At 37.1% G+C, this 13,736-nt stretch overlaps 1 protein-coding gene across 15 annotated transcripts in view; it reads left to right on the top strand.

Annotated features, from left to right (window-relative positions):
- Positions 1–13,504, top strand: part of LOC125060502 (DNA N6-methyl adenine demethylase) — a 114,710-nt gene extending 101,206 nt beyond the window's left edge. For 13 of the 15 annotated variants that reach the window (XM_047665452.1, XM_047665449.1, XM_047665461.1 and 10 more), the window contains 7 exons: positions 2,846–2,915; positions 3,252–5,744; positions 5,971–6,110; positions 6,639–6,867; positions 7,454–7,732; positions 8,372–8,600; positions 8,761–13,504. In XM_047665452.1, the coding sequence (XP_047521408.1) occupies positions 2,846–2,915; positions 3,252–5,744; positions 5,971–6,110; positions 6,639–6,867; positions 7,454–7,732; positions 8,372–8,600; positions 8,761–10,960 (5,640 nt within the window). In that variant the 3' untranslated portion in view covers positions 10,961–13,504. Of the gene's footprint in view, positions 1–2,845; positions 2,916–3,251; positions 5,745–5,970; positions 6,119–6,638; positions 6,868–7,453; positions 7,733–8,371; positions 8,601–8,760 lie in introns of those variants that run through there. The other 2 variants (XM_047665454.1, XM_047665465.1) reach the window with 2 other exon arrangements.
- The last annotated feature ends 232 nt before the right edge of the window (positions 13,505–13,736 follow it).

Genomic DNA, 13,736 nt, shown 5'->3' with positions numbered 1-13,736 from the left:
GACGTAAAATTGTGTAAGAAACAAGAACAATTTCACTAATAAAATATAACAAAAACAATAAAAGCGACACGAAAACCAAAATTGAAATATATTTGACAAATGATCGCATCACGAATAGTTAAGTTTTAGCCTACTTGTAAAAACGTTGTACCCTGATGTCGTTCTCGGGCTGTATTAATAGATTTATTTTTTGTGTATAAAGGCCGATTTACATTATCTTAGTGTTTAGGAGAGTGCTTTAGGATAGTACTTTAGTTGAAACATGTAAACGCTACGCTAAAGAACATGCCTTTCAAGTTGTAATAAAGCACTCTCCTAAACACTAAGATAATGTAAATCGGCCTTAACATATACTCGCCACATTGTTAGTAACCTCATATGTATTTCCCTTATCATGTATTGATATTAAGTGGGCTGAAAAGTTCGTAACATAGAAAACAATCGTGTTCTTGATTGAATTTGACTTGATTAATCAATATCTCTTTGAGAGCAAAAAAAAAGGGAGGGTAAAATTTGCTGAGTTTCTTGCCCGTTCTTCTCAGAACAAGGCCTCCTGGTAGTTTTGCGAACGGATGGCGTAGTCTTGCTCTTTAGACGCATCTAAATTGAATAAACGTATTTTGATTTAATTTGAGCGATACAACGATTATGTATGTGATGGTTTGTCTGTCGCCTCAAAATTAACTCTTCATCAGCGCAAAATTTCGCCAGTAAGCATTCTCTTAAGGTATGAGAAGACATAAGAAACACTGAAACAAATGCTGAATTTTTCGTAATTGTTTTTGTTTGTCGAACTTCTGATGCAATAGATTTATGAGAGAAATCTAAGCGAACGCAGACTACGCAAACTCAACCACAAAACTATATGCAGTCATGTATTTAGAATCTTTTTGATATTTCTTAATTACAAACTTTTCAACTCTGTGCGTGGTTTCAAAGGGTAAACTCATTTAAAGCAGCTGTTTTATAAAGTTAACTCGTTTTTATAAAGCGTCTAGTTACTAAAGATGCTAACTGCGTTCAGCAGCTTGTAAGTTGGACTCTTTGAATTAATCAAGCGTTTTGGGATTGAATTCATCGAGATTTTAATTGTGTAGTGTTCAGATGGTTAACGATTCTGTCTAATGATTCGAAATTTATTTATCACTAATTTTTAATTTAATTCAAAGTAAAAATATCCCATCGCACTAGTTTTATATAATATAACTATATACGAATCGTATACAATAATCTAATACAATATTATCATATAAAAAATTTAAAATAAATCAGTGGCGCTACAACCTTTTTAGGTCTGCGCCTCAGATTTCTGTATCTGTTTCATGTTCATTTGTCAATTTAATTGACAGTCGACTTTTTGTGTCTAAGGCAAGCCAGTTTCTTCCATGTTTTCCTTCGCCGTTCAAGCGAATGTTAAATGCGCACATAGAAAGAAAGTCCATTGCTATACAGCAGAGGCTCGAACCTACTATCTCTAGGATGAGAGTCGCACTCTGAACCCATTAGGCCAACACTGCTGCCAATATTATTACATATATACGCGTAGTTTACAAACTGTTTCATTCGTGTTCTTTGTACTATACTTCGGTACTTAAGCAACCAAGGATAAACCACTAAACTCCGTAATTAAAGAATAAAACTATGTTCCTTATATGAAACTCATTAGGCTCTTACGCAATAATTATCGTCGCCAAGGCTAGAGGGGCCTTCGACAATATCTAATTATGTTGTAACGCTATTCAAACCCTACGTATGACAAAAACTGTGTCATATTATTTGATTATATTAACTTTGTTTATAACGTATAAAGGTTATTACTATATTTTTATTTTAAGACTTTGGTCTCGTTCCTTACAGCATGGAGCAATAAGGGAGCGTTCAAGTATTACGTAACGAATTTTGGGAGGGGGGGACGTCCTTTTGTAAAACGTTACGGGATTGAATTACGCGTTATTGTCAATATAATTTTCTACTTACACCACATAATAGTAACTAAAGAGTAACTAGGTGGTCACGAAACGTTTTACTAGACTTGGGTACTGAAAAACGTTACGGCGTGTTACATGGGGGGGGGGTCAATAATCTTCAAAAATTGCGTTACGTAATACTTGAACGCTCCCTAAGCTACCAATCATTATTTTGTACTCAACGAAACACAAGTACAACAAGTCCTTATTTAGTCAATTTAACTAAACTAATACTTATCTAAAAACTTTTACTCATACTCTGTACTAAACAATGGTTCAACAACGACCTCGTTCGCGATGTTGTGTGTCAAATATTAAAATAGCTATTCTATGTTTGTACTTGAGGAAAAATTTGTCTAATGAACTTGACATAATTTTTAAACTTAGTATTAGATTGGATATATGAAAAAACGATCTTTTGTAAAATAATATAAACATTCAATCATTACTTTATTGGACTCCTGAAGTCTGTAAGTGACTAAATCTGATATAGAATAATCTAACCCCATCTCAAGACATTTGTTTAGATACAAAACTTCGGTACGCCTGCATAAATAGGATTTTAAATTATAATGATTTATTTTCTCAATTTGACAGTTTTTATAACAAAAGGCGACCTATACAAATTATATACAAAGTAAATAAGTACTATATTTTACTATAGGGTAGGCAATTCTTAGTATATATATATATTAGGTGTTATAATTTTTATAGAAGCTGTTGGCTACAAAATGTTATGTTTAATTCACTAATTGCCGTTTCTTTCGTATACGTATTTAAGCGATAATTCAACTATTAAATACTTATGTTAGAGACGTTGTAAATCGAATTATTTTTTATAACGAGCCGATGCTTAATTCAAAATCTTTTGTTTCCAGGCACCAATGCCATTCTACGCCGGTGACCCAAACAGGTTTCCCACAACATGGCAAACGGATCCCTCTCAAGGTAATTCAATAATAATCAACATCTTTTTTTGTTTAGCTTTTAAAATATGAATCATGTACTTGTTCAACTTGGCGTATATATGAAGAATTTTTATTTTTAGAAATAAATATTCCATAAAAGTTCGTGCCAATAAGCTAACAACGTCCCGTACTTTTCCCCAACGCGTAATGAACGTTGACAGCCGGTTAGTCGAACCCGTCAACAGCGTAATTAAAATGGCCGTTTCATATAAGAATTCGCTGGCTGAATATAACGTTCATATATTCTTTAATACACTTTAAAATCAAACCGTTCCTATTAATGTCGAAACGTCTACTTACTACTAAATTATTTCAGGTTGGCAGAACCAGTTCATCCAGCAATTACCAACGCAAACTGGCCAAACTACACTGGACTACCAGGGCAACCATACGCCGTACGCAACGTCGCCGCATTACCAGGCTAACACCACCTATACCGTCCAGAATGTTGCTACCACGTTCGACGTTACGAGTAATACATACTACCAGACAGGAGTGCAAGCGTTGCCCACGCCTAGGCCGCCCTCAAATCGCGGCGCCTACACTCCCGTCCCGTCACCAAGAGCTCCTCATTATACAACTGAGTACCAACAGCAATACGCCCAGCAAGCCCCGACAACAGGTGTTACGACGGGAAACGAATCTAGGCCGGCGTCTGCTGCATCTTATCAAAGTGCAGTACCGACGACGGCCGCGCCCGTTTACACAGTCAGCCAACAAAACTACGAGCGGTCTGAATACTCGTCAGAACACTCGGAAGATTATAACAATGGTGGCGATAATACAACAAACGACTCTAACAATGAGGGAGACAGACAAGAGCAAAGTTCCCAGAATGGACAGCATTCGGGAAACGCCGAGCCTGGATACCTGCAGGGGAGCAACGGTCCGCGAGCTTCACTCGATTGTAGCGGGTATTCGGGCGGCTACACTAGCGGGCAGCATAATGAAAATAGTCAGACACAAAATCAAAATGATTGGCAACAACAACAACGCCAATGGCACAACCAAAGGTTACAGAATCAGCAACAAATCAGCCAAATTCAAAGCCAACAGCAACAATTACAAAATCAAATCAACTATCAAAATCAACAGATACAAAACCAACAAATGCAAAATCAACAATTACAAAACCAACAGATTCAAAATCAGCAAATTCAAAATCAGCAAATGCAGAATCAGCAAATGCAAAATCAGCAAATGCAAAATCAGCAAATGCAAAGTCAGCAAATGCAGCAACAGAGGCAAGAAGAAGCTGAGCAGCAGATGTTTTCGCAATCAGACAGGGTTAATTTAAACTCGAGACTGAAAACTATGATATTAAATAAGCAAAATCATACGCGAGACGGTACGAATACGCCACCCGATAAAGGGGACCCCGGAGAGGGGCCGCCTCGAGGAATAGACGATAGAAAGGGCTGCGTATCTATCGCGGATGATAGAAATACTACCGGTCATTTTTTATCGTATAGCCACCATCTCCGAGGTAATTACCACATAGGCGACCAGGTTTATCCTGTCGCTGGTAATTATTCACAAAACACCCACAGTTATAGAACGGGTGAATTCGGAGGTGGTGGCCACCACGTATGGGAGGGGGGGACGCAAGTCCCGAGAGATTATAATAAGCACAATTCGTCAGAAAACACACTCAAAGCTCCTCAAAAGTTGCCGTCGTATTCTGACATGAGAAGCCAATTTAATAGTTATACGAATGTACATTATGATGCGCAAAAATACACAGAAATGTATGGTAGTGATAACGTTAGTTTTAGTCAGCAGCAGGATAACAAAGACTTTCAATCGAAAATGCTCATAGGACCAGTGTCGGTGATGAACCAGCAAAATTGCGCTCCAACGCAAGACGCAAACGCACAAAAGAAAGCTTTCGATAGGGAGGCATATGATGCGAAATTTAAACATCCATCCGCACCGTTAATTCCCAAATTAGAAACTCCCGATACTTATCAGTATCAGAAAGAAGAAAGAGTGAAGGTGGAGCCTCAGAGGAATCACGCTCCTCAAATTAAGAATGTGATTCCTCATCACAATAAGTTAGATCCTCAACGAGATTATCAAAATGGTATGATACAAAAGCAAAACGTCCTGCCACCTATCTCTACAATCAAGCATGAGACGTTCGTTCAAAAACCACAAAACTATCAACAATTCCAAAATTATCCCAACGATAGAAGGCAGGAGACAATTGAGAAATATGCACAAATCCCACGTCCACATGAAAACAGTGGTTTTCAGCGATACCACAGAGGTCTAGAAAATAAAGTCACCAAAGATGATAGACGAAATCTTGGCATATGTGAAGAAACAAAACCACCATTTTACATAGAACAAATTAAATCTGAACATTCTCCACCGGGACACAAAATATATAAAAATATTAACTTTGGTCCACCGCGGAGTGAACCGTACATGTTCGCTGGAGATGGTGGACCAGTTGCCATCAGAAGTGAAGTGGGATACTCGTGCTGTAGACAAGGATCGACCAAGAAACCACCACCGGAGCACCTCAGAGACGGTGCATGCCCGGGACTCCAAACCAAGGATGAAGTTCTAGAAGGAGAGCCAGATGCTGCGGAAAAGACAGACCCAAAAACTCCATCGAAGCCTAGCACGCCAACACCAGACCTGTACTCTAAAAATCCGAAAGAGAATCAGTTTAATTACTCAAAAGAATATCTTGAGAATTTAGAAAGATTACGAAATAACTCAAGAACAGAGGTTCCAGATTGCAATTGCTTTCCAGCTGATAAGAATCCACCGGAACCTGGAAGTTACTACACTCATTTAGGTAAGTATTTTATCGTCATTTCAACAGAAATTAAAATCAAATAGTTTAAATTAACAAAATTTAACATTGAAAAATATCCATTTGATAAATTGTTGAACTATATTATACTGCATTCATGGCGGTAATGGTATTCCAGATAGGAAATTATTGTTTTCCACAAAAGTAAAACAGACTTAGAAATGTGTCTGTACTATTTGGATTTTACTAAAAAATACCGATTTTATAGGAGCAGCAACCTCGCTAGCAGAATTAAGGAAAGATCTTGAAGCCAGAACTGGATTGTCAGGAAAGGAGTTGAGAATAGAAAAGATATGCTATACGGGAAAAGAGGGCAAAACTGGACAAGGCTGTCCCATGGCCAAGTGGGTGAGTGTGTATGGATCTTCCTTTTTATACTTTTTAATAATATTAACAGGATTTAAACGGCACGATAAATTCTAATGTGTTGTGAAAATTTAAAATAAATCAGTGGCGCTACAACCTTTTTTGGTCCGGGCATCAGATTTCTGTTTCATGATCATTTGTTAATCTAATAATCTCCTTCACCGTTCGAGCAAAAGTTCAATGCATATAGAAAGAAAGTCCTTTGGCGCACAGCCGGGGTTCGAACCTACGACCTCAGGGAGAGAGTCGCACGCTGAAGCCACTAGGCCAACATTGCTCTAATGTGACAATTTAACACGTTTTATTGCGCTAAACAATTAATAATAAGGTGGTTTCACTTTTCTTACTCAATAAAAATCTGTGTGAGATTTTTGCTTTCGAAAATGTTTGAACCTTTTTGTATATACATATTATGTATTCCATCTTTGGCTATATCTTTAGTAAAAAATTTCTTTGTATATAATTATATACATAATTATCTTCTAGGCTAACTTAAACTTTAATTCTCAGGTAATAAGACGCGCAAATTATACCGAAAAAGTGCTTGTAGTGGTGAAATTCCGAAACGGACATAAATGTCCAACAGCCTGGATAGTTGTATGCCTGGTCGCATGGGAGGGGATTCCCCAGTCAGAAGCTGATTTAAATTACACTCTATTATCCCATAAGCTCAATAGATATGGTCTGCCAACAACACGACGTTGTGCTACCAACGAAAATAGGACTTGTGCTTGTCAAGGTAAGCTTTTAAATAAAAAAGGGGCAAAAGAGCCCGGGGCTCAATCATAAAAGGTAACGAATTTTCGGGACCGCAGATTATTTGGGATAGGCCTTCGTTGTCAAATTAGGGTGTAAGGCCTGCTTTTAATATTTTTCTTCGCTATACCTGAGTTGATTTCGCAAATATAAATAAAAAAAGCAATAATGGTGTCTAGAAATGCGTACTCTGTAACTTCCATAGCGACAACGATATCAATTCCGACGCATAGATGAAAGTACGGCAAAAGGCCGGCAACGCACTCGCAAGTTCTCTGATAAGAAATGTTATTACACTGTTACAGAGTATCTGACTGATAGACTTTAATTTCTGTATAAAAGTTAAGTTTATTAATAATGTTAAGTACCTTTTCGCAACGTGAAACCAAAGCAAATATACCAAATAAATAAATGTATCTTATAAGAATATAATGAACTATAATAAAGCATGCCCTCTCACAACATTGCTGTGCCTGAGCAAGGTCCTTATTGTAATAAATTATAGCGTGTAACGTGTAAAATATGACCATAGGGAGTTTATAATTTACCTATAAAAACGTCTATTGCAGGCTTAGACCCTGAAGCGTGCGGTGCGTCCTACAGTTTCGGCTGCTCCTGGTCCATGTACTACAATGGATGCAAATACGCCCGTTCGAAAACTGTCCGAAAGTTCAGACTCTCGGTCAAAACTGAGGAGAGCGAGATTGAGGAACGTATGCACGTTTTGGCCACACTTTTGAGTCCGCTTTACATGAATTTAGCGCCCAAGTCATTTGAAAACCAATGCCAGTTTGAGAAGGAGGCTTCTGACTGTCGGTTAGGGTTCAAGCCTGGACGACCCTTTTCCGGTAAGGCTTTTTAACTATATATTATTACACTCGAAATTAGACACTTGAATAGTTAGTAATCTAAACTATTTTAAAACGTTATATAACAAAGTTAAAAAAAAGGGTGCGTGTACTTATGTACGCGCGTAAGAAGTTATACTTCTTTGGCATTATTAAACATAGTTTTTGATTGCATGCAAATAATTAATTACAATTAAATAATCAAAGACTGGAAAAGGAGTCATTATAGTCAATAAAGTGTTTGTATAATGTAAATTATTCGAATGTTGTTTTTAAATTATGTCCAAAGCCGTAGCATCTTCCGTGGGAAACTTCATTCTGTTAATTTTGTGTCACGGTGCGTGCGCGTAAAATTTCACTCTCATCAATTTTTCATAACGCGCCTAAAGAAGTATAGCTTCAAAAATACGAATTATTCTGTAAAATCAAAAGAGTACTTTTTAATTTTGGTAAATAGCAGTTATATTTTTTATATCCAAAACACAAATATACAGTATTTACAATTTTCTAAACCCACATAGTAATAATAAATAAAAAATTAAAACAAATTTAAAAAGTCTGGTCCCTGTGGCAGCATTACCTCGCTGTATTAACTTTTTCGTTATACCAATACTGAGCAGCACAATTTCCCGATTACAGGTGTCACAGCGTGTATCGACTTCTGTGCGCACGCGCATCGCGATTTACACAACATGAATAACGGTTGTACGGCTGTCGTTACACTCGCCAGACATCGCGCACTAACTCCACCAAATGATGAGCAGTTACACGTTTTGCCCTTGTATGTCCTTGATTCAACTGATGAGTTTGGCTCCAAGGAAGGCCAAGATGAAAAAATCAAAAACGGAGCTCTTCAAGTCCTTGATAAGTGAGTGGTGATGTATAACCATTTATTATATTGAATCCTTTTAAAACCCAAAAGTAATTAAACGTTTCAGAGAAAAATATCTAAAATAAAGTTGCTAATACATGTAGACTAGTTTTAATTATATAAAATTGTATATTAATCGATAATTTATATGTTTCAGATATCAAATGGAAGTTCGTGTTCGATCCGTTCCTCTTCAGCCGTGTAGACGTCACGGGAAGAAACGTAAGGACGAAGACAATTCAGATTCAAACTCCTCAGCTAACACTCCACAAGCAAGTCCCGGGAATCAGAAGAAATGCCCCACACCCGGACCCAAAACTCCACAACCGAATGATACCAGAAACATCGCTAGTCCAAGAAGTCAGAACGCTTCGCCCCGAGCTAACACTCCAGCGGTAAACCAAACTTCAGCTTTTCAACCAAATCCAAATAATTATAATTCTGCCTTTGTTAATCCAAATATGCATAACTCTAACCCTAATCTTATAAATGCTAGTATGAGTAACCCGGCCTTATTGGACATGGCTTCTATGATTGATAACTTTACAGACGCACAATTACAAAGCAATCAGATTTCTAGTACCGTATTAGATTCACCATACAATTCGTACGACCAGAGCTACAATATCCATAATCAAAATAACATGTATAATCCAAATCCATCGCCAATCGTCGATGCCACTTGTCAAAATCACAATCAAAATCAGCTACCGAGTTTTGCATCGGGATTGCAGAAACGTGACCAATTCAATCCCACAAATGTAACAGACATGAGTGTTCAAAACCAGTGGCCGGATTTCAATAATCCGGAAATGTTTAGTAATGCTGTCAAGGAAGATCCAGATTCCACAACTGCCCATTTAAATATGACTCCTACTAATTATAGCCCAGATTCTAATAGAAGTGACCCAAATAATGACCAAATTAAAAATACACCAGAGCCCGATAAACCTAACTTAATCCGCGATATGTCACAAAAAATGCCAGATTTTGATATACCCAGATCTCCCAGAGTCACAGATATATCCCAGCCTCAAAACACACCAGAATCACCAGTCCCGACACAAATTGATATGAAATCGCCCAATAATGAATCACCAAATTGTGACGCTCGCAAGGGTGTGTGGAGATCTCCAGAGCACAGAAACTGGGATCCAATGAAACCAAAAGATGGTGTAGATGAAAATGCTGTATTCAGAGTTCCCAAATCGCGACCTCCTTCGAGATCCCAGGTCAATCTTCCAGAAAATATTGAACAGTCTACGTTCTTAAAACCTTACCCCCCTTCTGAGAGACCTCAACTGACTCACGGCTATGACCACAGAAGCCCTTACGACAGCCGGACAAACAATCCCCAAACACCAACCACCCAGGGTAATTTTACCATAAGTCACGAAGATCCCAATCAAAACTCTGCTGCACTAAACAAGCAAGAACAAGTTCCTAGTAACTATCCAGCCAACCAAAATACATATGGAAATCAATCTCCAGTCCAAAATTACAATAACTATCCCACCGTAGGAAATGCGTACGCATTTCCATCAAACCCATACGGCCATTTTAGTCCTTATGAAAACACATATAACGACTACAATAGCATAGCATATTATAACGCAGAGAAGTATAAAAGAGAAGAGTTAATTAGGAACTCGCATTGTTACAATTCCTATGGATATCAGTATAATCCCAACTTTCCTCCTAACTTTTACCAAAATCCCAATCCCAATTGGTGTCAGTCTTCTCCTAATTGGTGTGTGTATCCGCCGCCATTCTCTATACCGTATCCTCCTGAACCTCCTAAAGCAGAACCTATTGGAGAGGTCACCGGGGTGTCTGACAATCTTGAGTGTTTCAAAGATAGTCAAATGGGGGGTGTTGCTATAGCATTAGGTCATGGAAGTGTGCTCTTTGAATGCGCTAAACATGAAATGCATTCCACTACTGCAGTAAAAAATCCAAACAGAGCAAATCCCACGCGAATATCTTTGGTCTTTTATCAACACCGAAACTTGAATAGACCCAAGCACGGTCTAGAAGAATGGGAGGAGAAAATGAGATTAAAGAAATTAGGTTTAAATCCACCGACTCCTGGCACTCCCGCTCCAAATTCTAACACTGTCTCCCGGGCCAGTACTCCAGGGCCTGAGAAACAGACTCCTGAGAAATGGAAGAATAATGAGAACTATATACCAGGAGGGTATAGTTCCCTGTCTGCCTTAGTGGAGGCGACAAATGTGGCTAAAAGGAAAGGCCAAATTATGTTGAGGGCTGACACACAAACCACAATGTCTTGGACCACTTTATTCCCGATGCATCCCTGTACTGTGACAGGTCCATACCAAGAATCTGGCACCTGACGCAAGCCCGGCCCTTTGGGGCAATGTTCTTCCAAACGTCGGAGTGAAATCCCTTCCTTAGCTATGTAAGGTGCCTTCAATCAGGCCTCCTAGAGCCAAAGTGCTTTCCAGTCGTTTTGTAGTTCCTCATTTTATAGGATTAAAAATTCTCGATTTTTCGACAGACTGGTCCATTCGAGATTCCTCTTCTGCATTTACATCGGAATTGACTACCATTTTGACGTATTTTTTTGAATTCAAGTGAGCTATCAATCAAAGATATATTTTAGATTTTAATTGTGTTTATCGCATTTCAACTAGTCTTACTTTACTTTTAGAGTCGGATCCTATTGTTTAAGTCTGTAATTGTAGTTTTTTTGTATATTCTTGTCGTGTTTAGTTTAACCGTTGTCACAAATTATGAAATTAGTTTAATGCTCTGTATAAAATGTGGTAAAATAGATTTGTCTGCATATTTTGTCGGTTTTATTTAGGCGCATTACGTGCGATGCAATGATCTCATACAATTAATTCAGAGCGAAAGTACAAACGTGCGAAGAGCCGAGCGAGGAGCTTCTGACGGTTCGTGATTATTTCTATTTTTGTACCTTTGTCTATGGTTAGTTACTTTTTTAATTTCTACCATTCCCTGCCGGCGACGGCCGTTTGCGTTATTTTAGTGATTTTATTAGAATCGAGTATGTATCACAGTTGAGTGCTTTTCTATTAGGTTAAGTCGTGTGTATTTTTAAAAGTTTTAGAATATTTAACTTATTTGTATTGTATTACGTGAACCATTATGAAATCATTTTCTTTGTAATAATTTAGTGTTACTGTAGGTACTATTTAATATATTTGCTTTTACATTAGCGTTTGTTTTTGCATTTCATGCCTTCTTTACTTTCGACTCTAGTGCCTGTCTGGCTTCAACCAGAAACGTTTTATCGTGTTTAGAATTAAAAAAACATTTTTGAACTTTTAAAATGTGACCTTATTAAATGGATTACATTGAATGAACTTTTCTAATTAGCGATGATGAAATTTTATGAATTAGTCGTACAATAAAGATGTGTAAGAGACATAAGTTTATATAATAGTGTTTGCGAAAAAATTCAGGCGCTTGGAAAGTTTATAAAGTAGGCATTATATTGAAAATGAAACAAACTGATGAATTAATATATAATTAGGTTAAGGAAAGTTTGTTTTAAAGATTAAACTATTGATATAGTTTATATTTTTTACGTGTACGTATTTATTGAATGGTAAATTTATTGGGACGAACGTGAAATTATTTATAGGTTAAAAGTTTTGTGAGCAAAACTTAAAAACTAAGCAATAATAGACGTCGGGGTCTATGTACATTGTAATGTAGGAGTGAAAAATAATATTAAAAAAACCAATGGTGCGATATGTGTCGTCGATCTTATGGATGTGCTTGTTTCAATGTATTGCCTAAATTCTGATATTATTTGTGTTTTCATGCCGGATTCTTGCCGCGACGAAGCGTCGTAATGCCACAAGCCTATCTAACGGATTAGATAGGTTAGCGGCACTAAAGACATATCAAAGCAATCAACGTCATCACAAACAAAACATCCACGCTCATGTACCATTTATAGTCTTTAGTAACAAAATCCAATGTAAGACTGCATTCATTATTCTAAAATATGTCGATATTCCTTTGATCCAAATTTGAGTTAAGCTGTTTCTGTATAAAACTTCTAAAACAAGCAAAAGATTCGAAAATATATCAAGATCCAGAGATATTTTTTTCGTCTGTCAATTGTCAGATGAAAAAATGTCACCATTACTGAGTCCACTAAATGCTGTTTATGTCAAAATTATGTCTGAATGAACCTTTATTAAATGAATGCAGTCGTTTAAAGGTTGTAATATTAGAATATCTTGGTGAATGTTAAGGAATCATTAGGTTTAGACACCTGTGATATACATTTAAATCACGTGCGTTTGAATGCTTGTATGTCCCCAGTGTGTGTTCGACGACATGACCTTTTTATCCAAAGGAATTGTATGCAGAGGTGATTTTTAAACGAGTATTTATTGATTGCATATGTTGTGATTATATAATCTGTGCTTTTATGAAGACGTACAATTGACAATTTGTGTAATGTCAAATTAAGCAATCTAATGTTCGAAATTTAAATTTTGGTAGATCTTGTTCAAATATGAATTTGTTATTCGAAATTCAAATTTCGATTTTTTAGATTGTCTATTTAGTATTATCTATTATTAGTGGTAATTTAAATTGAGCACTTTTTAATTATGACAAAAAACTAATTTCTTTCTACCGTTGACCATTTTAATCTCACAGTACATCTTGTTTAATCACCTCTGTAAGTTGTATCGTCGAAGTAATTCCGCAACCAAAAATCGATCAGTATTTTTATTAACTCTCCTTTCGGTGCGGTTTTACCAATTTTTTGTTTCGTTGCTCGTTGCGTTTAAGTTACGACGCCTGTGTAATATTTTATCTTCTGCCAAAACAAAAGAATGTGTCATGTAAATAGAACTACCATTATTTATTAATACAATAATTTAAAAGACCCTTGTTCGTTTTATTTAATCCTTTACGTATAAGAGACACTGCAGTGTCCACGCCAATTCGAGCAAAAATGGCTTTCACCTTCCGGCATTCAAGCGGCTGGATGGGAAGTCGTTGATCCTTTGAAAAATGGGACGGGCTTTGGAATGGGATGCTACTTGTATGGACACGTTTGTCCCGTCTCTCCTCTGCTCAAGCAAAAAAGCTAAGGCGGCCGCAGTGCAGGCGGATAAT

This window comes from Pieris napi, chromosome 21 (genome assembly GCF_905475465.1).
Source record: "Pieris napi chromosome 21, ilPieNapi1.2, whole genome shotgun sequence".
Classification (NCBI taxonomy): Eukaryota; Metazoa; Arthropoda; class Insecta; order Lepidoptera; family Pieridae; genus Pieris; species Pieris napi.
Note: the sequence above shows the minus strand (reverse complement) of the source record. Positions and strands in the feature narration are given on the sequence as shown.